This window comes from Carcharodon carcharias, chromosome 14 (genome assembly GCF_017639515.1).
Source record: "Carcharodon carcharias isolate sCarCar2 chromosome 14, sCarCar2.pri, whole genome shotgun sequence".
Taxonomy (NCBI): Eukaryota; Metazoa; Chordata; class Chondrichthyes; order Lamniformes; family Lamnidae; genus Carcharodon; species Carcharodon carcharias.
In genome coordinates, this window is record NC_054480.1 from 129,283,108 (window position 1) to 129,306,108 (window position 23,001).

Sequence of the window (23,001 nt, forward strand, 5' to 3'; positions counted from 1 at the left end):
GCTGTGGACTTCCCTGCTCACCACTGATGGACGGGCACCGAGCTGGGATACTGGGTGCCTCATCCATTTCACACACAGACACTGACCAGCTGCGGTCAGAGTCTGTGTGAGGGTTTGAAGGCCCGAGCGCCATGCCAGGAACCCCTGATTTTGTTCCTGCAGCAGCCTCTCCATGAGAGTCACCACCCTTTCTAGGGAAGAGGCATTGCGCAGGGACTCCTCCACAATGGAGACCATGGCACGCAGACCCTCTTGGATCTCCGCCAGATCCTGCCGCACACTCCATTGGGCATACAGCATCTGCCATCTAATGGACGACTCCAGAGGCTCATCATCAGCCTTTGACTGAGCATCGTCCTGATCTCCAGCAGCCCTCCCACTGCCGGCGCCCTGGGCACTCTCTGCCTCCGCCTGCACCTCAAGTGAATGTGAAGTGCCCTCACCAATGTGCACTGGGATACTAGCCTCTGAACGAATGCCCACTGAGGTGCTGGTATGTGCGCTGGTGCCTGGTTCAGAGAGTTGGTGTAACGCAGGTGCTTGGGGAGCATGATGGTCCTCTGGTGTCAGGAGTAGCTCCTGAAGGTCATGTGCTTCACTGCTTTTTGGCAGATCTAAGGGAGAACGAGGACATGTCATTAGTTTAAGTCATCATATTGTCACTGTGCTTGCCAGGCACCCTAGTGAGACAATGGAGATCTGCATCATGGTGCCATCGTCTTTCAATGATCAATGAGGAATCCAGTCTGGATGCTCCCATCAATGATGAGACTGCACAAGAATGTTTGTTCCATCCAAAACTCCCAACTCTGTGCACTGCACTCTTACCTTCGTCTGAAACCCCAGCCTCTCCTTGGCTGGTTGACCGAGGTGCATGGCGCCTCTCGAGCGCCAAGTCCTCCTGTTGTACTGGGAGCAGATGAGTTGGTGTGGGGGCTCTCGCCAATCTGTGGCCTCTCAATATTGTAATGGGATGTCTTCTCTTCAAAGGACAGAGGAGCTTTGATTAGTTCACTCTCTACCTGCAGCGCCATTGTAGCCTGGCCAACCCCAGCTGAGGAGTGCCAGGCAGGGCACATCTGAGTTGTGGCCCTTGAGCTGCAAGGCACTCAGTCCAAGCAGCCAGGGATCACCCCCTTGGACAGCGCCGGCGTCATTGACAGTTGGCACTCAGACTCTAACACCCCGGAGCTCCACGGGAAGATGGTCAGCCCAAAACAATTCAGCACGCTGACCCATGCCAACACGGTACTCACCCTTCCTGAGTGCAGCCGGTCATTGAAGCGCTTCCAGCACTGTACCTAGATGCGCCGCACCGCATCGTGGCTGCTCACCCTGGCTGCCACCTCCTCCCATGCCCTCTTTGTGAGGTGCAGTGGCCTCCTCCTCCCAGCCCTAGGGACGAGGGTGTGCCTTCTAGCAGCCACCTCCTCCAGGAGGGCAGCGAGGCACTCGTTGGGAAAACTGGGGGGTGGGTGCCGAGTGCCCAGCCGACCTCACCTCCCACCTGGTCTCTGCATCCTCATTTGCATCCATGTCACTGCAGCAACTCCGCACGGGCAGCCTCCCTGGGGCTGCCTGCTCTGTTTTTGAACCGGCCGCTGGGCCACCACTGGACCCGGCGGGCAACAGACCCCTGCCCCTACTCGCCCCTTCTCGGACCTTCTCCAGCCAGCATTCACGCTGGGATAGCCACTAATAATGGAGGTAGATACGGGAGACTCAACCACAGTGGTGGGAGAGCACACATTTTGATACCTAAATGAAGATACCCAGCCACTGAATCCAGAGCGAACCACGGCTCAATTGAAGCTATAATGGATAATCCATACAGGTAAATACCTGTGCCCTATAGGCAACAGACAGCCTAGCTTCCAGTGATCATAGTGACAGGTGAAAGACTAAGTCCTTTGGGCTGAGACTGGTTACAAAAGATTAAGCACAACTGGTCTGAACTATTTCACTTGAGAACAGGAGGAGTTCCTGTTAAGGAAATATGACAGTGCATTTCGTGATTAATTAGGAAAGTTAAAAGGCTTGCAAGCAAAAATATATGGGGATTCTCAAGCGACACCCCGTTTCTTTAAGGCCAGGCCTGTGCCTTATGACTTAAGGGAGAAAGTGGATGCAGAACTGTGCCAGTTAAAAAAGCTGGACATCATCGAACCTGTCCAGTTTTCAGAATGGGCAGCACCCATAGTCCCAGTGGTGAAGCCTGACCAAACTATATACATTTGTGGGGATTATAAATTGACCATGAACAAGGCAGTTAAACTAGATAATTATCCTATCCTGAGGATAGACTACTTGTACACAAAGCTAGCTGGAGGCAAATCCTATAGCAAACTGGACATGAGCCATACAAGCCAACAGCTAGAGCTGGATAGCACGTCTAGGGGATATGTAAACATTAACACACACAAGGGCCTGTATCAATATACTCGCCTACCCTTTGGAGTATTGTCTGCATGTGTAATCTTCCAAAGGACAATGGAGAGTCTTTTGCAAGGACTTCCCCATGTAGTAGTACACCTAGATGATGTTCTGATCACAGGGTCAACTGAAACCGAACACTTGGCCAACCTGGAAGAGGTGTTAAGAAAATTCATGGAAGCCAGTGTATGATTAGAGAAAGAGAAATGTACATTCCAAGCACCAGAAGTTTCTTACCTGGGTCACCGGATGGATGCTGTGGGTTTGCATCCTGTAGAAGAGAAAGTTCAGGCGTTCAAAGAGGCGCCCTCTCCGTCCAGTGTGACTGGACACAAGTCTTTTCTGGGCATGATCAATTATTATAGCCGTTTCTTGCCAAACTTGTTAGCAGTGTTAGCACCATTACACTTGTTGAAAAAGAATCATCATTGGCAATGGAATTTGCAACAAGAAGGAGCCTTTGTGCAAGTAAAGAAGCTATTACATTCATCATGTTTACTGGTACATTATGAACCATCAAAAGAATTGATATTAACATGTGATGTGTCTCTTTATGGTGTGGGAGTTGTGTTATCACATAGAATGGAAAAAGGATCAGAAAGACCAATTGGCTATATCTCCAGGACCCTCTCCGCAGCTGAGAAGGGCTATTCCCAATTTCAAAAGGAAGGTTTATCACGGATTTTTGGAGTGAAGAAATTTCATCAGTACCTGCATGCACGATATCTCACCATAGTGTTGGACCATAGATCATTAATGGGTTTATTCAGTGAGGATAAAGCCATTTTGCCAATACCAGTAGGAAGAATTCAACGTTGGTCTTTGATACTATCTGCGTATATGCAAACCTTTATGCTTGCATATTGCAAATGCATACATGCCCAGTCGTCTCCCATCACCAGATAGCATTGTACATGCTCTAGTGCCACAGAAGTTGCACTTGTACTGAATTTCTTAGATTCTTTGCCTGTGTGTATGAAGCAAATTAGGAATTGGATGAACAGAGATCCAATTTTGTTGAAAATCCAAGTATTTGTATTGCAGGATGGTTGAATTCACCAGTGTCTGAAGAGGTGAGACCATTCAATGCCTGAAAAACAGAGTTAAGTTGTCAAGATGGAATCTTATTGTGGGGATCGAGAGTTGTCCCTTCGCAAGGAAGAGAATCATTTCTTGACAGAGCTTCACAGTGCACATCCAGGTGAAAGATGAAAATGCTCACGCAAAGCAATGTCTGGTGGCGAGGCATTGAAAGTGACATTGAAAGCATGGTCAATCGCTGTCTCCATTGTCAGCAACAACAGAAGTTGCCTGTTTCAGCTCCACTGCATCCGTGGGAGTTGCATGGTTGACCCTGGGTTAGACAACATGTTGATTATGTAGGACCATTCTTAGGTACCATGTTTTTATTGATCTTATATACACGTTCTAAGTGGATGGATGTGTATGAAGTCAGATCACCAACATCGAGCGCAACTATTGAAAAGTTGCATCAATGTTTTAGTAAACACAGCCTACTGGAAGTCATCGTTTCAAATAAGGGCACAGTCTTTACCAGTACAGAGTTTCAGAGATTCATGAATTTAAATGGAACCAGACATATTAAAACAGCACCATATCATCCCTCATCAAATAGTTTAGCTGAAAGAGTTGTGCAAACTTTCAAATCTGGAATGTAGAGGTTATCCAAAGGTAATCTAGAAACTCAACTTTCCTGTTTTCTTCTCAATTATTGCACGACGCCTCATTCAACTAGGTGTTCAAAGTCGTCTGAATTATTGATGAAACGCTGCCTACGTACCAGGTTAAATCTGGTGTTTCCAAGCTTAGAGGGGAAGGTAGAGAAGAATCAAAGTAACAAAAATTGAGTCACTATATTCATAGTAAAGCTCAAAGATTCACTGCAGGAGATACAGTTTTCATGTGGAATTTTGAAAGTGGACCTTTGTTGGGTTCCTGGTACAATTGTCTCAGAAACTGGTCCCTTGTCTTTCCAGGTGGAAGTGGAAGACTGAATTGTTCAAAAACATATGGATCATCTTGGGTATAAGAGACATTCCAACAACCAGCTATTCTGCCTGTGATTAACATTGAACCATTAATCTCTGAGGTAACAGATCAACCTAGAATAGACACCCCGATGTCTCTGTAGAGTTGCCAAACCCTGAAATGCCACTTTCTAATGCTGTACCTGATCATGCAGTCCCTGATCATGTCAATCCACTGGAAGAACCTCAAGTAGTAGAGCTAAGCTGCTCTAGCTGAATAAGGAAACCACCTCAGAGACTTCATCTTTAATCACTTGATTTGTATATATGTGTATGTTGTGGGACATTCAAATGTTCTCTGTAAATAGGAAGTGCAAGAAAGCTAAAGGGGGAGGAAGTGTAGTGATTGAAGGTACAGCCTTTCCTACTGCCCCTCAGGGGTCATGTGATCACCCTAAGTGCGGGTAAGCCAGAGGGTGTGGCTTTCTAGTTGAGGACCTGGTTCAAGCGTGTAGCTTTTGAACAGCTCTCTGTAATAAAGTTATCTGTTTTCAAGTAGCAACCCGTCCGGTACGTCATCATTATACTACCTAAACCCTAATTTCCACAATTCCCTCCCTGTGTCTCCATTCCGCTCTTTCCTCCCTTAAGACACTCCTTAAAATGCACCCCCTTAACCAAGCTTTATCAGTTTATCAGCTTGGTATTAAATTTTGTTCCATAATGCTCCAGCAAAGTACATTGGGATGTGTTATTAGACCAGAGGAAATAGCCTCTCTCTATTTTCCCTAATAAATCCTTTAATCTCAATTAAATCACCTGTAACACTGAATTTACACAATTCATCTGAAAGAAGGCAGTAGTCCAGGGAAACCTGCCTTCTAGGATTGATAACACAGAGTTTTAAACTGGGCTGAAATCCTGTCAATTTAAGGCAAGAGCAACTTCCACTTGTGTTTTACTCGAATTTAAGACAAACAAAATTTACCTTATGACGCATGAAGGGGAAACTAACTAAACACATGATAGAAAAAGAAATTGCAGGATATGCTGATAGGGGGAGGTGAAGGAGGATGGGAGGGACTAGTTGGGCAGATTGGCCTGTTTCTGTAAATTCAATGTGTTGTGTTCCTTCAAACTAACCTGCCAATCCCTTGGTTCCCCCACATACGTCATTGATCTCCTATAGTTTAAATTGTTCTCTAAGCACATTACTCAGGGGTTCATTCGGATTAATGACTCCTGATCTGTGTCATCTCTTTTCTAGGGCGTATTTTCAGGTTTAGCAGCTGGATTTGCAATTTCTCTCTGGGTGTCCATTGGGGGAATTCTGTACCCACCCACCCCTGAGATAATGGGGGTCCTGCCATTCAATACAGACAGCTGTCATCTTTCATACAATTCCAACACTACAGTCGATGGCAGTGTTTGGCGTGCTGAGACGAGAACACAGGCTTCTGGGTCAAAGAATAGGTAAGAATGAACTCTGCTCTATCACAAAGCTTAATACACTCTCTATAATGGTAACATCGCCACATGTCTCAAGTCAGGTGCTTCCATCTTTGTGTTTTACTTTCCTTCCTTGCTCTCTGCCAGAGCAAATCCTGAATTGGAATTGTTCTTATTCAAGATCCAGAATTGGATGAAATGGCTGCAAAAACAGACAACACAATCTGGGCTCAGGTGCACTGGTGGAGGCTACACCGTTCCTTCAAGTTATTGACATTCTGACAGTTCTGTTGTCATTTTCTATGTAGGCCCAGCATTGCAGATGAGTTCTACGCCTTATCTTACCTCTACTATGGAATCCTGGGAACATTAACAACAGTGATTGTTGGAATTGGAGTCAGTTATTTAACAGGTATCTGGTGTGTGGGAATGGTCATAAAGCAGATGTGTTATTTTACCAAACCAAGGGCGGCATATTATGGGGAGGTTGGGGGAGGTTGGGGGAGGGTGGGGTGGGGGATGGATGGACAGCTCAACCTCACCAAAAGCAAAGTTGTCATGGAGCTGACCCGCTCCACGCCAGCCTGCCCCACAGCCATAACACGCTGAGGGTGGACTACATTGCCTGCCAGTGTGTCTTCCACCCTTCCCTGGGGAGGAAGTCCCACCCTCAGGATCTGCCAGATAATCGGATTGGCCAGTACCTCCAGCAGTCCCAGCAGCACCAAGAACGCACTAGTGGGCAATGGCGGGACTGCAAGCAGCCCCAAGAATAAAGCCCATAGCTCCAAGGGGGGGCAGGTAAGTCCGAGGTCTTGGGCAGTTTAGGGAGGGGGCAAGGAGGTGAGGGTTTGCCTTTTATAGAGCAGGCAGGTAGGAAGAAAGGGGGGGATACTATCTTAGGGGGGACTGGCCCCTGAAGCGCAAAGGGCACCCCTCGAAGAAAGTATCCCCCTCCTCCTCCCCCTTTTAAAAGTTTTTTTTTAAATGGCCTGCCCACTCCTGTCCAACTGCCCATGCTAACCACTTTATGTGTATTATCAGGATCAATCGGCCTATCAACAGACTGAATTAACTTTAATTATTCATTTAAATATGGTGGGTGGGCTGTCAATTTCAGCACCTGCCCACCTCCCGTATTATTGGGGTGAGCTCGGAATGGGTGGGAAGATGGTGGGGTTGGTACCCAGCCTGTTTTACGTGCCTGCGGCCTTCCCATCCCCCCCACCGAAAACATACCCAACCAGGGCATGTAAAGCCCAGCCCAAATCTTTAGCAAGGTTTTAAACAAAATTGGAAAAAGGAAGTCTTCCATTAGGTTGTTTTGGGCGTGAGAGGGATGGGCTTTGATGGGAATGGGCTACTAGAGGAAAGGGCACTGATGGGGATGTATAGATAACAGATGGCCTTTCCTTTTCATGTCTTCTTAGGGCCAACTAAGAGAGAAGCCATTGCTGATGGTCTACTCTGGTGGGATCTTTCAAAAGGAAAGTCAGTTTCCAAAGAGACTGAGCAATTGAAAAAGAGAGAGGTAAGTTACAATATTAAAGTGACCATAACATAGGGGAGCAGACAATATTAGTCCTGTCTCTTTGACCTAGCTCTTCAACCAAGCTTTTGGTCAACTCACCAAATACCTCATTATGTGCCATATTTTGTTTTATGAAAGCATCTCGTTAAGTGTTATTATTGCTGAAATAGAAATTTTGTCAAAGCTTTTCATCTTGCACACATCAGGACATTCGCAAGAAAACCAATGTCAGGGGAAATGACAACTTTATACTGTATGAGAAGACAGTGGTGATTGGTTGGCAAGTGGATTCTGATTTGTAGAGCTGTTGCCATGGAGGGTGCTATAGAAATATAAGTTGTGGATGTCTCCAGCCCACCCCTGCTCACACTCAGCACATTTGGTGTTTTGGAAATTTTGCAAACATTCTGCCCACTCTGAGAAACAGTCTAGTTTTGATTATAGCACTGGGTTGATCCATTACCTTAAAGGAGGAGGATGGGCAGATACTCCCAGGCATCTATTTTGATCTGGTATGGATATAATATTTACATGACGGGCATGATCCAATTTGATTGATTTTAAACTGAGCACATTGTGAATGGTGTCCCACTACAAGCCTTTGTTCCACGCAGGGCTGGCCTCATTAAGATTTGCCTCATCTGTGACCCCCTTCTCACCCCCTTCAACTCATATACCCCATATTCTATGCTACACGGAGTAAGCGGCAGGGTATGGGGTGGTTGTAGGGACAGGGCTATAGAGGCACGGGTGTAGAGGTGGGGATGTAGAAGGTGCATAGGAGGGTGTAGGGGAGTGTGTGATGCTGGTGTTGGTCTGTGTAGGGGGTGTTTGGGCTTGTTGGGGGCTGTGAAGGGGCCTGTGTAGATGGACATAGGGGGTGTGTAGGGGAGTTTTGAGGGTGTGTAGGGGGGTGTGTAGGGGCTGTGTAGGGGACTGTGTAGGGGGATGTTGCGCTGTGCAGGGGGTGTCTAAAGGGTATGTAAGGGGGTGTGGGGGTGTGTGTAAGAGTAGTGCTGGGGTGTGTAGGGGCTTTGTAGGGGGCAGTGTAGGGGTAGCGTACGGGGTGTGGGAGTGTTTAGGGGGATGTGTAGGGGAATGTGTAGAGAAGGCAGTGTTGGGGTGTGTCAGGAGTGTAAGGAGGGTGTGAGACAAGAGAGAAAAACTTGCATGTCTATAGCACCTTTGATGACCACCAGACATCCCAAAGTGCTTTGAGGCAATGAAGAATTTACGAAATGTAGTCACTGTTGTAATTTAGGAACTGCAGCAGCCAATTTGTGCACAGCAAGCTCCCGCAAACCGCAATTTGATAATGACCAGATTATGTATTTATTGTGATGTTGATTGAGGGATAAATATTGGCCGGGATACTGGGGTGAACACTCCTGCTGCTCTTTGAAATAACGCCATGGGGTCATTTTCATCCACCTGAGAGGATACACAGGGCCTCAGTTTGTGGCCCTATCTGAAAGGCAGCACTTTGAACAGTGTAGCACTCCCTCAGTACTGCTCTGGAGCATCAGTATTATTGTGCTCAGGCACTGGAGTTGGACTAGATCACTGAGACAAGAGTGCTGAGCACTGAGTCACAGCTGATACCAACACTTGCGCATACACAAATAATATCACATAATTGATGCAACTTTGAATCTGCCTATTTGCAGAGATTTGAGCACATAAAATACTACAGTACAGTATTGAGGAAGTGCTGCACTATTAGAGGTGCTGTCTTTCAGATGTGGCACTAGACTGAGACCCCACCTGCTCTCTCAGGTGGACTGCGGCACTATTTCAAGGGAGATTCCTCCAGTGTCCTGGTCAATATTTATCCCTAAAGCAGATGACCTGGTCATTATCACTTTGCTGTTTGAGGGATCTTGCTGTGCACAAATTGGCTGCTGCCTTTTCCTGTATTCCAGCAGTGACTACACTCCAAAAAGTGCTTTGCTGGCTGGGGATAGGGCCATGAAAGGCGCTATATAAATACAAGTCTTGCTTTCATTCCCCCATCCTCACCATGCTTCACATTCTCCTTTATTGTGGAGATTACATTCCATGATCATCTCAATCTCCGCTTGCTTCCTTATCCACAGGTTCCTGTATCGGTAAGCAACAGGCCCACTCTGGAACAGAAGGGTTCCACAGCATCAATTCTTCCAGTTCATGACAAAACAGGCCTTGAGGAATCACAAGTCCAGCCCGAGGGATTCACTCAATGGAACACCATCACAGATATAAACAGCTCCACAGCCCTGGTTGAAACTTATTTGCCTCCACTGACAGAAACCTGTGTTTGAATCAAAATCCTCCTGGCATGAAATCCAACACAGCTCGATCCAACCCATGGCTATCAGTGTGATTCCCAGCTCTGCCGTCTATTGTAGATTCATATCACATGCTTCTATTTTGTAAGTCTAGTCTCAGTTCAGTTCCTGTTTGTGATGGGACCACAGAACAAAACTACCTCTAAATCACCACCAGTTGATACTAAATTGGCAATGACCTCCAGAGAGGGCCTTAGCTGATATGCAGGTAATTTCCTGTAAATGTAATGACGGGGATCTTCTCTGGATTTAGGACAAACCACATCATAAGAGAATCGAGCAAGCTTTACTCTGTATCTGATCTTGAGGATGTAGTGAACATCCACTTGATCTAACCCTTGCTGTACCTGATCAGGGGGAAACTACATGGGGCAGGACACAGGAAGCTTTACACTGTATCTGATTAGTGAGTGTAGAGGAAACTTTATACTGTGTCTAATCCATGCTGTATCTACCCAGCGAGTACTTGATGGGACAGTGTGAGAGAGCTTTACTCTGTATCAAACGCCATGATGTATCTACCCTGCAAGTGTTTGATGATGATATTTTGCTTGGAGCTATATTGTGAGTTAGGTGCAGGGTTCGCTCTGTTACACATTACACATGATCTCTTGAGTCAAACTACAATCATTCCCTTTATAGCTTGGTGAGAAAATCATTATATGAGGCAGGACTGACTCCCAGATAGTCCCTGGTTTGTGTCTCTGCATTTATTTGTATAAAGATTCTGTGTGTATGAATGTGTGTGTGTACGGATTATAGATATTCACGCACCAGAAATGGAAAATGAGATAAAGTGAAATGACTGTCCTGCTGGGCTGTGATGTGACATTGAGGGCCGAGGTGATGCTTGTCTACTCATGCAGAGAGCACAGACTGATACTTTCACATGAGCTAATATGCCAATAATATATTAACCAAGAGTATCAGCAACTCACCAGGGTAGCACTTTGTTAGTGAGCAAACCTATTTGTTTGCAAAATGTTGGTAAAGATTCTGAGTCTTTAGTCTGAATTTTTCAAAGTGATAATCCAAGAGTCATCACAATGAGTGTCCAAATCAACAAAAGGGAGGGTGCCCTGTTCTTTCAATCATTTATACATCCTCCTGATCACTTCAACATACGCAGACTCCATCTGCCAGTCCCAACACCCTCATATCAACTCAATCTATTAACTCAAATCCCTGAGAAACATGTCAGAAAGGTGAAAAATTGGAAAGGATTAGCACACCATGATTCCCTTATGGATATTATCAGTTCGTTTAAGAATCTTGGGAAAGGTTAACTCTTCCTTGTCACTAATATACAGCGACCGGAGGAAATCCCCCCTCATGTTCACAATGTCAATAACACACACACAACATGACCAGAGGAACATTATCCCCAGACACTGCTCACAGGTGAACCCTTAACTCTATTTTCTGCACCATCCTTCCAAATGTTTGTTTCTGATACTTAAATAAAGTCAGTGGGTTACCAATTGAAATGGTGGAAAGGATATTCTTGAAGCTATATTATACTGATTTATTAGACATTGCACTATAGTACCATTTCCTCATTAAATTCCTGTATTTAGAATCAGTGATGCGTTGAACAGTTTGACTCTCTCTCACTTACTTTTTAGACCACAAATCAGGTACAGTCATGATGGGCTGAATGGCCTCCCTCCCGTGCTGTATTGTTCTATGATTTTGTCCCCTATAATCAGCTTTCCATCCACCAATGAGCCACTCAGATGTTTAGCAAAAACCTTTGAGTCACTGGAGAAAAAAACCCTGAATTTATATAGCATCTTTCACATCCACTGGATGTTCCAAAGCACTTTACAGCCAATGAAGTGCCTTTTGAAGTGTAGTCACTGTCATAATATAGGAAACACAGCAGCCAATTTGTACACAGCAAACCCGCACTAAAAGCAATGTGATAATGACCAGGTAATCTGTTTGAGTGATATTCATTGAGCAATAATGAGTAGGGGGTCGCAGTGGCATAGTGGCAATGTCACTAGAGCTAGAGGTCCCCAGTGAATTCTTTGGGGACTTGGGTTCAAATACCACCCTGGACATGAGGTGGAATTTAAATATTGAACCTGGAAATGAAAAGCTAGCCTCAGTAATGATGACCATGAAGCTATCATCAATTGTCATAAAAAAAACCATCTGGTTCACTTATGTCTCTTTAGGGAAGGAAATCTCCTGTCCTTACCTGGTCTGACCTACATGTGACTCCAGACCCACAACAATGTGGTTAACTCTTAACTGCCCTCTGAAATGGCAGAGCAAGCCATTCAGTTCAAGGGCACTTAGGGATGGGCAACAAATGCTGGCCTGGCCAGTGACACTCTCATCCAATTAAAGAATAAATAAGTATTGGTCAGGTCACCAGCGATAACTCCTCTGTGCCTTGCAAGCCTTCTTGCCCCAGACTTGATGGATGGGAGGTTCTCCAGCCCACAATCCCCCCACCTACTGCATGGCTTCCACCCAACCTCTGAACTTGCCTCCTAGGGGGCATTAAATTCCACCCAAGGTCACCAAAACTGTGCATTATGCGCTGAGATTGCTCCTGCCACCAATCTGTCAGGGTAACTTGTATTTATAGGCAGTTCAACGCCCTTAGATGTCTCCCAGTACCTGATCATATACATTCTAAATCTACCCTTTTGACTCAAGAGTCAATGCCACCTTTCCCATCCTCATTTGTAAATCCTTCCATGACCTCACTTCCCCGTGATCTCTGTAACCTCCTCCAGCCCAATCCTCAGAGATATCTATGTTTCAGGTTTCATCCCTCATCAATGCTGGCTATGCCTTCTGCCACAGCTCCTGTGGTACCACTAAAATTGGAGAGCTGCTGGCCTCTGATTGGCTGGCACTTCTCTGGGGCATGATTTCCAACTTATTGAGGGCTTAATCTAACAGAAGGACCCATGCTGTCCAGGTAAGTGCCTGATTGGAATGAAATAGTGTCAAGCCTCCCGGAGACAAGTGACGCAGGGCTTCCACCAGTTCCCCAGTGAATGGGCGAGACCCCTGTTGCCCATATTAAACCCCAGCCCTTATCTCAGCTAGGGAATCAGTACATTCAGAAGGGTCCAAATAGGAAGAGTAACCAAGATCATCCCAGGGCTCAGGGGAAATCAGGAAACACACAAGTGATCAATTTTATTTTCATGAAAGAATTAAATTGAGAGAGGACAAATTCAGATGTTCAAAATAATGAATGTTTGAGAAATATGGGAAACAAAACCAAAGTGATTGAACACTCTACACGCATCAGGAAACCCCCAGAAACTGGATCCTAGTCACCAGTTTGTTGGGATTTATGGATCCAGATTGCACGCTACGTTGTGGGATGGTCGAGTTGGTACAATAGACAGAGATGATCAGCAGACACTCCTTAGGTGGAACCCATTCTGTTTATTTACAAATGTACTCAGCAGCTACACTTTGCTGAGTGTACATCACATCAATCCCTATCTCCACACTACTGACTACTATCTACAGACCACTGACTACAGAGATAGCCCGTGCTACTCCTCTATTGGCTACATAAGATCATGTGATCTTCCTTTGCATTATCCTTCTTAAAGGTATACTACATGTTACATAAAACCATAATTACCATATCCCTCCCTCTTTACTTGGAAACACATTTCACATTCACAAGTACTAGTTTTCTCAAAATAGTAAATTATTTACATAGATAAGTAATTTACAAATTCAGTCTTTCTGGGGGTTTCCTGATGCATGTAGAGTGTCTCAGCTCTACAACTTCAGATGCTTTGCCAGGAACCTCCTTTTCTAGACTTGTCTGAACATCAGGTTCTTCGGTGGGCACCTGCGAATCTGTTTCCTCAACTCTTGCAGGTACAACAGACACATAAGTACAAGGTTGATTTATCTCAACAGGAAACGTTGACCCGGTCATGAACACTGGTGGAATCATTTCTTGGTGATCTGTTTCTCTTTTTCTTAGATGATCCACATGCCTCCATGTGACTTGCCTTCCACCTTCACGTGGTAACATCAAGGTCCAGTCACTGCACTTATTTCACCCAGTGACCACTTTGGTCCTTCTCCAAAGTTCTTCACGTATACCGTCTCTCCCAGGGTAAACTTCCCGCCACGACAATGCCAGTCGTGTCTAGTTTTCTGACTTCCCTCATTCCTTTCCACCCTCCCCCCTAAATTCGGCTTTATTAAACTCAATCTCGTCCTGAGATGGCGTTTCATCAATAATTCCACAGGTGTGACACCGGTTGTTGTGTGAGGGGTAGTCCTGTAGTGGAAAAGAAAGCGTGCCAGCTTGGTTGCTATGGAATCTCCAGTTAACTTTTTCACACCTGACTTGAACGTTTGAGCCACTCTTTCGGCCAGTCTGTTTGAGGAAGGGTGGTACGGTGAAGTTTTTACATGAGTGATAACATTGAGGCTGATAAGCTGTTGGAACTCGGCACTCGTAAATGCTATGCCATTATCAGATACGACTACTTCTGGTAATCCATTAATGGCAAAATTTTGTATCAATTGTAGCAGAAGACTTTGGTGCCTTCACCTCTTTTATGTCCAACTATTTTGATTGGCCATCAACAATGAGCAGAATCATTGTTCCCATGAAAGGCCCCAGATAGTCAATGAGTAATCGGCCGCATGGTCTTCCTGGCCATTCCCAAGGGTGTAATGGAGCCGTTGAGGGTAACTGTTGCAATTGCTGACACTGCACACAATTCTTCACTAAGCTCTCTGTTTCTCCATCCATTCCAGACCACACTACTCCCCTACTGGTTACATTAGGTTACGTGGTCTTCCTTTATAACATCCTTCTTAAAGGTATACTACATATTACACAAGACCATAATTACCAAGGACAATGAATCAAAGACTTAAAGGACACAGGACAAAATCAGTAAGTCTTGAGCAAAGTTTACCCTCTCAGGTGAGTGGACATGTGCGGCCAGACTGTGTGGGAGAGGAACTGATTCCCAGCAGCTGTTGAAGGGATCTGTTCAGAAGGGGGATTTTGGACTGCCACATAGATATTAACGCTGGTTTGTTTATTTCCAGGTTTCTGAGAATCATAGAATGAGTGAAATTTGCAGCACAGAAGGAGGCTGCTTGGCCTATTAAGGAGATGGATACTTAGAAACACTCAAGTTAATTGGGAAGAGTCAGCATGGTTTTGTGAAAGGGAAATCATGTTTAACTAATTTATTGGAGTTATTTGAAGGAGTAACATGTGCTGTAGATAAAGGGGAGCCTGCAGACGTGCAGTACTTTGACTTCCAGAAGGAATTTGATAAGGTGCCACATTCAAAGTTATTATGGAAAATAAAAGCTCATGGTGTAGAGGGTAACAAATTAGCATGGGTAGAAGATTGACTGGTAGGCAAAAAACAGAGAGTAGGCATAAATGGGTCTTTTTCTGATCGGCAGGAGGTGACGAGTGGCATCCCACAGGGCTCTGTACTGCGGCCTCAACTTTTGATAACTTACATCAATGACTTAGATGAGGTGAGTGAAGGCATGGTAGCTAAATTTTCAAATGACACAAAGATGGGTAGGAAAGTATGTTATGAGGAGGACATAACGTGGTTGCAGACGGATATAGATAGGTTGAGTGAGTGAGCAAAAATCTGGCAGATGGGATACAATGTGAGAAAATGTGAAGTTGTTCACTTTGGCAACAGGAATAAAAAAGCAGGGTGTTACTTAAAGGGGGAACAGCTGCAGAATTCTGAGGTGCAGAGGGTCTAGGTGTCCTAGTGCATGAGTCACAAAAAGTTAGTATCCAGGTACAGCAAGTAATTAAGAAGGTTAATGGAATGCTATCCTTTATTACAAGAGGAATTGAACACAGAAGTAAGGATGTTATGTTTCAGTTATACAGAGACCGCACCTCGAATACTGTGTGCAGTTTTTGGTCTCCTTATTTAAGGAAGGATGTAAATGCATTGGAGGCGGTTCAGAGGAGTTTTTAAAATTCATTTATGGTATGTGGGCATCGCTGGCTAGGCCAGTATTTATTGCCCATCCCTAATTGCTCTTGAGAAGGTGGTGGTGAGCTGCCTTCTTGAACCGCTGCAGTCCATGTGGTGTAGGGACACCCACAGTGCTGTTAGGAAGGGAGTTCCAGGATTTTGACTCAGCGACAGTGAAAGAATGGTGATATATTTCCAAGTCAGGATAGTGTATGGTTTGGAGGGGAACTTCCAGATGGTGGTGTTCCCATGTATCTGCTGCCCTTGTCCTTCTAGATGGTAGTGGTTGTGGGTTTGGAAGGTGCTGCCTAAGGAACCTTGATTAGTTTCTGCAGTGCATCTTGTAGATGGTACACACTGCTGTCACTGTGCATCGGTGGTGGAGGGAGTGAATGTTTGTGGATGTGGTACCAAACAAGCAGGCTGCTTTGTCCTGGATGGTGTCAAGCTTCTTGAGTGTAGTGGGAGCTGTACTCATCCAGGCAAGTGGGGACTGTTCCATCACATTCCTGACTTGTGCTTTGTAGATGGTGGGTAGGCTTTGTGGAATCAGGAGGCGTGTTACTTTCTGCAGAATTCCTAGCCTTTGACCTGCTCTTGTAGCCACAATATTTATATGGCTAGTCTAGTTCAGTTTCTGGTCAATGGTAACCCCCAGGATGTTGATCTTCAGGGATTCAGTGATGGTAATGCCATTGAATGTCAAAGGGGTGATGGTTAGATTCTTTCTTGCTGGAGGTGGACATTGCCTGACACTTGTGTGGTGAATGTTTCTTGTCATTTGTCAGCCCAAGCCTGTATATTGTCCAGGTCTTGCTGCATTTGGACATGGACTGCTTCAGTATCTGAGGAGTCACAAATGGTGCTGAACATTGTGCAATCATCAGTGAACATCCCCACTTCTGATCTTATGATAGAAGGAAGGTTCTTGATACAGCAGCTGAAGATAGTTGGGCTGAGGACACTACGCTGAGGAACTCCTGCAGTGATGTCCTGGAGCTGAGATGATTGGCCTCCAACCACCACAACCATCTTCCTTTATGCTAGGTATAACTCCAACCATTAGAGAGCTTCCCCCCTGATTCCCATTGACTCCAGTTTTACTAGATTAATACCTGGAATGAGTGGGTTGTCTTATGAGGAAAGGTTGGGCAGACTGGGCTTGTTTTCACTGGAGTTTAGAAGAGTGAGGGGTGACTACATTGAAGTATATAAGATCTGGAACGGTCTCGACAAGGTGGATGTTGAAAGGATGTTTCCTCTTGTGGGTGAGTTCAGGACTAGGGGGCACTGTTTTAAAATTAGGGGTGCCCTTTTAGGACCGAGATGGGGAGAAATTATTTTCTCTCAGGGGTATGTGCAACTTTGGAATTCTCTGCCTCAGAAGATGGTGGAGGCGGGGTCTTTGAATATTTTTTAATGGGGAGGTGTATAGATTCTTGTTAGGCAAGGGAATCAAAGGTTATCGGGGTAGATGGGGATGTGGAACTTGAGACACAAGCAGATCAGCCATGATCTTATTGAATGATTGAGTAGGCACGAGGGGCTGAATGGCCTACTTCAGCTCCTATTTTGTATGTTCCAATGGCTCATTGTGTCCATACCATCCAAGAAAGAACTATCGTCCTAATCCCATTTTCCAGCTCTTGGTCTCTGGCCCTGTGAGGTACAGGACTTCATGTGCAAATTCAAGTGTTTTTTTTTAAATGAGATGAAGGTTTCTGCCTTGACCAATCTTTTAGCCAGTGAGTTCCACACACGCCCACTCCAACCCTCAATGTGACATCTACCAATTATTATAAATCTATGGCCCTTGGTTATTGGCTTCTCTGCTAAAGGAAATCGATCCTACCTTTACACTCTATGTGGGCCCTAAGCTCTGTAATTCCCTCTCGAAATATTTTCACCTCTTCGCTTCTCCCTCCTCCTTTAAGTTGCTCCTTCCTCTTTGACCAAGCTGTTGGCCATATGTCCAATGTCTCCATTTTTGACTTGGTGCCAATATTTGCCTGATTACCCTCCTGTGCAGCACCTTGGGATGTTTTTATGTGCATTATAAATGTAAGTTATTGTAAATCAATCTTAAATCTTCAGCCAGAATTGCCGAGTGCATGATCCCCAGCATCACAGATGCCAATCTTCGGGCAAGCACTCGATGGGATTTAGAAAAAATCTTTCATGGGATATGGGTGTCCCTGGCAAAGGCCAGCATTTGTCACACATCCTTCATTGTCCTTGAACAGTGAGCAATTAAGAGTCACATGTAAGCCAGACCAGGTAAAGATGGCAGATTTTGTTCCCTAAAGGAACATTAGTGATCCAGATGGGTTTTTACAACAATGGTAGATGTCATGACTGACACTAGCTTTATTTTTCAGATTTAATAATTGAATTCATTTCTGTCAGCTGCCATAGTGGGATTGGAACCCATGCCTCCCCAGAGCATTAGTCTGGGCTTTTGGATTACTAGTCCAATGACATCGCTACTATACCACAGTGTTCCCCCAAAGAAACAGCTGAAGGCACAGGTTACTGCAAAGGCTATGGGCCTTGATAACTCCCCTGCAGTATTACTGAAGACTTTTGCTCCAGAACTAGCCACGTTCCTGGCCAAGGTGTTCCAGTTCAGCTGCAACACTGACATCTACCTGCTGCTGCTGCGCCTCCTTGTAGGTACTCCCGCCTGGAGATCTGCTCTCATGGTACGTCACGTTTGTCTGTCTTGCGCCATCCTCATACATTCACTATAGCTCTTCTGCAACCACCCTGTGACGTCCGTCATCCAACTATGCCTAGGTCGACCCCTTTTTCTGCTGCATCTACCCAGCAGTGTGGAAATTTGCCAAGGTATGCCTTACCTACAAAAGGTAGGACAAATCCAATCCAGCTTCAATAAATCCATCAACAATAACTTTCTCATTGACACTCACCAGAGACACTCGGCTCCTCACCTCATATAGCTTGGTCCAACTATGAATAAAACAACTCAAGAGGTGAGGTGCGAGCAACTACCCTTGACATCAAGACAGCATTTGACCGAATATGGCATCTTGGAGCCCTAGCAAAATTGAATTTAATGAAAAACAGGGGAAAACTCTCCACTATTTGAAATAAATCTAGCACTAAGAAAGGTGGTTGTGGTTGTTGGAGGCCAATCACCTCTAAAATATGCAACTTGCCAAGTCTCCTTCAATTGGCTGCACCTTCTAAACTCGTGACCTCTGCCACCTAGAAGGACAAGGGCAGCAGACGCATGGGAACACCACCACCTGCAAATGCCCCTCCAAGCCACACACCATCCTGATTAATTAGAACTATATCATTGTCCCGTCACTGTCGCTGGTTCAACATCCTGGAACTCCCTTCTGTGGGTGTACCTATACCGCATGGAGTGGAGTGGTTCAAGATGGCAGCTCACCACCACCTTCTCAAGGGCAATTAGGGATGGGCAACAATTTCTGGCCTTGCCAGCAAAGCCCACATCCCATGAATGAAAAAAAACATTCCATTTTGACCTCTGTCACTGAGGCTTTGCATGTACGTATGTTTGCTGCTATCTGTTCCAACGTTCATTAACCTATGTGTGTTTACATTAAAGTCCATCTCTCCTTCCTCAGCCTATCTACATCATTCACCTCAGATCCGTTAGGGCTGCACTCATACTGACCTCTCGTGGCTGTTTATATGGAATGCTATAACCACGGACTTTGATAGGGCAGCATCACAAGGTCAGTGCCTAAGTGAGGAACAGGCAGAATGTACTATCATTATGCTGCTTAAGGAAACTTTGAAATGTTTTTTAAAGGTGATTGCCTAAAGAACCAGTGGCAACATAGGAAAATCATTTTTTTACACGGCAAGTTGCATTGACCTGGAACGCACTGCCCGGAAGGCTGGTCAAGTAGAATCAGTAATGACTTTCAAAGCAGAATTGAGGAGGAAAAGGGAAGGAGGTGGCAGAGTGGGATCTTTCAAAGAGCCGGCACAGACATGATGGGCCAAATGGCCTCTTTCTGTTCCACTATTTATTGAGCCATGTTTATGTAGTTTTGATTTTGGGTTTCTTTCAGTGGATTATGTTGGAATTGTTTGTCTGTCTGCAAACATTTGGTAATCACAGTGTAATAACTGGTAACGCAGACGCCATTAGGTCTGGCCACCTGAGCTTCATAATTGAGATGTTAAAGGATGATGACCTTGGTCACCCCGCTCTTTGACATTTGAGCTCTGACACTTGACCTCTCAGAGCTCAAGAGCAGCCATTTGATGTTTGTTAAATGAATTAAAGGCAGTCTAGCCATTTAATAGCTCTGGGGATATTTGGGTTTTAATCACCTCAGGTTTTGGGCTGGATTCACCTTTGACCCCTTGTCCTGTTGTCTCCTGGATGACAAATGGGAGCTCCTTTCAATCTCACAAAAACCCAGATGTCTGTTCGATGGTATGATCAATCAAGATGAATATTCACCCTGAATAATCACCCTGAATAATCATGAGATATTATTTAAGAGTGCAGCATTTCCCACTCTCCTCTCAATCCCTTGCAAGTCAATATTAATTAATTTTTGGGGCCTTATTTACATCGCTTCAAAGTTGCTCAATTTCCCTCCCCTGGGTTCTTCAAACCTCTGGTTAAAATTGACTTTAAAACTCCCCTGATGATGGCTCAGGCAGCATGTACCATATTTGGTGTGAAAATAACCCATGTAGAAAGACTGATTTATATTGTAACCTCAAGACACCTCAAAGTGCTTTTCAGCCAGTGAAGTACTTCCTTGAAATGTTGTAATCACATCAGTTTGCACACAGCAAGTTCCCATTAATAGCACTGGGATTCTCTCTGTCAAAATAAGGTTGCGTGAGGGATAAATATTGGACAGGGTACCAGGGAGAACTCTCCTGCTCTTCTTCAAATAGTGGCACAGAATCTCTTATGTCCATCTGAGAGAGCAGATGCAGCCTCAGGAGCAGCATCTCATCTGAAACAATACAAATCATCAACAATGCAGCACCATCCCATCAGTTATTCTCAAAGTGATGGAAGGTGTCAACTGTGCTATCAAACAGCACTTACTTAGTAATAACTTGTTCACTCACACTCAGTTTGGGTTCTGCCAGGGCCACTCAGCTCCTGACCTTATCACAGCCTTAGTCCTAATGTGGACAAAAGAGTTGAACGCCAGAGGTGAAGTGAGATTGACTGCTCTTGACATCAAGGCTGCATTTGACCAAGTGTGGCATCAAGGAGCCCAAGCAAAACTGGAATCAAGGGGAATTGGGGGTAAACTCTCCAATGGTTGGGGTCATACCTAGCACAAAGGAAGATAGTTGTAATTATTGGAGGTCAATCATCTCAGCTCCAGAACATTGCTGCAGGAGTTCCTCAGGGTAGTGTCTTCGGCCCAACCATTTTCAGCTGCTTCAACAATGACCCTCCTTCCATCATAAGGTCAGAAGTTGGAACGTTCGCTGCTGATTGCACAATGTTCAGCACCATTCACATCTCCTCAACTACTGAAGTAGTCCATGTCCAAATGCAGCAAGACCTGGATAACATCCAGGCTTGGGCTGACAAATGGCAAGTAACATTTGCACCACATAAGTGTCAGGCAATGACTATCTCCAACAAAAGAGAATATAACTATTGTCCCTTGACATTCAATGGCATTGCTATCACTGAATCCCCCACTACCAACATCCTGGGGGTTACCATTGACCAGAAACTGAACTGGCCCAGCCACATAAATACTGTGGCTACAAGAGCAGGTCAGAGGCTGGAAACTCTACAGAGAGTAATTCACTTCCTGACTCCCCAAAGCCTGTCCACCATATACAAGGCACAAGTCAGGAGTGTGACGCCATGCTCTTCATTTGCCTGGATGAGTGCAGCTCCAGCAATATTTAAGAAGCTTGACACCATCCAGGACAAAGCAGCCTGTTTGACTGGCACCCCATCCACCAACTTAAATGTTCACTCCCTCCACCACCAACGCACAGTAGCAGCAGTGTGTACCATCTACAAGATGCACTGCAGCAACTCACCAAGGCTCTTTAGACAACACCTTCCAAACCTGCGACCTCTATCGTCTAGAAGAACAACAGCATCAGACACATGGGAACACCACTACCTGGAAGTCCCCCTCCAGGCCATCCTGTCTTGGAAATATATCGCTGTTCCTTCACTGTTGCTGGGTTAAAATCCTGGAACTCCCTCCCTAACAGCACTGTGGGTGTACCTACACCACATGGACTGCAGCGGTTCAAGAGGCAGCTCACCACCACCTTCTCAAGGGCAACTAGGGATGAGCAATAAATGCTGGCCTAGCCAGTGATGCCCACTTATTGAGAAAGAATAAGAAAAACTACTTCAACACTGTACTGGAGTGGCCCCAAATATCATTCAGCATCTGCAGCTAGTCATTCCACTAATAAATGTGGCTGTGTTTCAGATTCCTGCAAACATGTTAACTCTGTTTTTCTCTCAACAGATGCTGAGTATTCCCAGAATTTTCTGCTTTTATTTGAGACATTTCAGCAGTTTTGATAAGTATCAATCCTTAATCTCAAAGCTGAAATTGTCCCCATGGATTATAACATATAACAGTACTTACTTCTTGTTTTCAATGGGTACCTTGCAGAGGCCAGTGTCTCTTTCAAGAGAATTCCATTGTAGCTTTTGCGTTTTCCACTTGATGGCAGTATTACAGTCACAATGACCAGATCATTGGAAGGGACTCCTTCAATCCTTTGCTCCATAAACAAATCATCATTGAAGCACATTAACCTTGAAGCAGCCTGGTTTGCTTTCGAATATAGCAACATTGAAGCTTAGGAGCAGGAGTCGGTCATTCGTCCCTTCTAGCCTGCTCCGCCATTCAAGAAGATCATGGCTGATCTGGCTGTGGTCTCCACTCCACTTCCCTGTCTTGTTCCCCCATAACACTTGGATCTCCTTGCCTATTAAAAATCTGTCTAACTCTGCCTTGCATAAATTCAATAGCCCAGGTTCCACTTCTTTCTGGAGAAGAGACTTCCACAGATTAATGATCCTCTGAGGGAAAACAATTCTTACCTCAGTCTTAAAAGGGAGACCTCTTATTCTTAAACTGTGTCTTCTAGTTCTAGTCTCCCCCACAAGAGGAAACATCCTCCTGGTATCCACCTTATCAAGTCCCCTCAAGATCTTATATGTTTCAATAAGATCACCTCTCATTCTTCTAAACTCCAGTGGGTACAGGCTCAATCAGTTCAACCTTCCTTCGAAGGATAAGCCCTTCATCCACATGAACGAG

At 45.1% G+C, this 23,001-nt stretch overlaps 2 protein-coding genes across 2 annotated transcripts in view; one reads left to right on the forward strand and one right to left on the reverse strand.

Annotated features, from left to right (window-relative positions):
- Positions 1 to 11,222, forward strand: part of LOC121287234 (sodium/iodide cotransporter-like) — a 36,916-nt gene extending 25,694 nt beyond the window's left edge. Inside the window, exons 12-15 of the mRNA XM_041204926.1 lie at positions 5,689 to 5,894; positions 6,179 to 6,282; positions 7,301 to 7,401; positions 9,498 to 11,222. Of these exons, the coding sequence (XP_041060860.1) occupies positions 5,689 to 5,894; positions 6,179 to 6,282; positions 7,301 to 7,401; positions 9,498 to 9,701 (615 nt within the window). The 3' untranslated portion in view covers positions 9,702 to 11,222. The remainder of the gene's footprint in view (positions 1 to 5,688; positions 5,895 to 6,178; positions 6,283 to 7,300; positions 7,402 to 9,497) is intronic.
- LOC121287233 (sodium/iodide cotransporter-like) overlaps positions 1 to 23,001 on the reverse strand; it is a 126,707-nt gene that overhangs the window by 9,830 nt on the left and 93,876 nt on the right. The gene's annotated exons all lie outside the window — the stretch shown is intronic.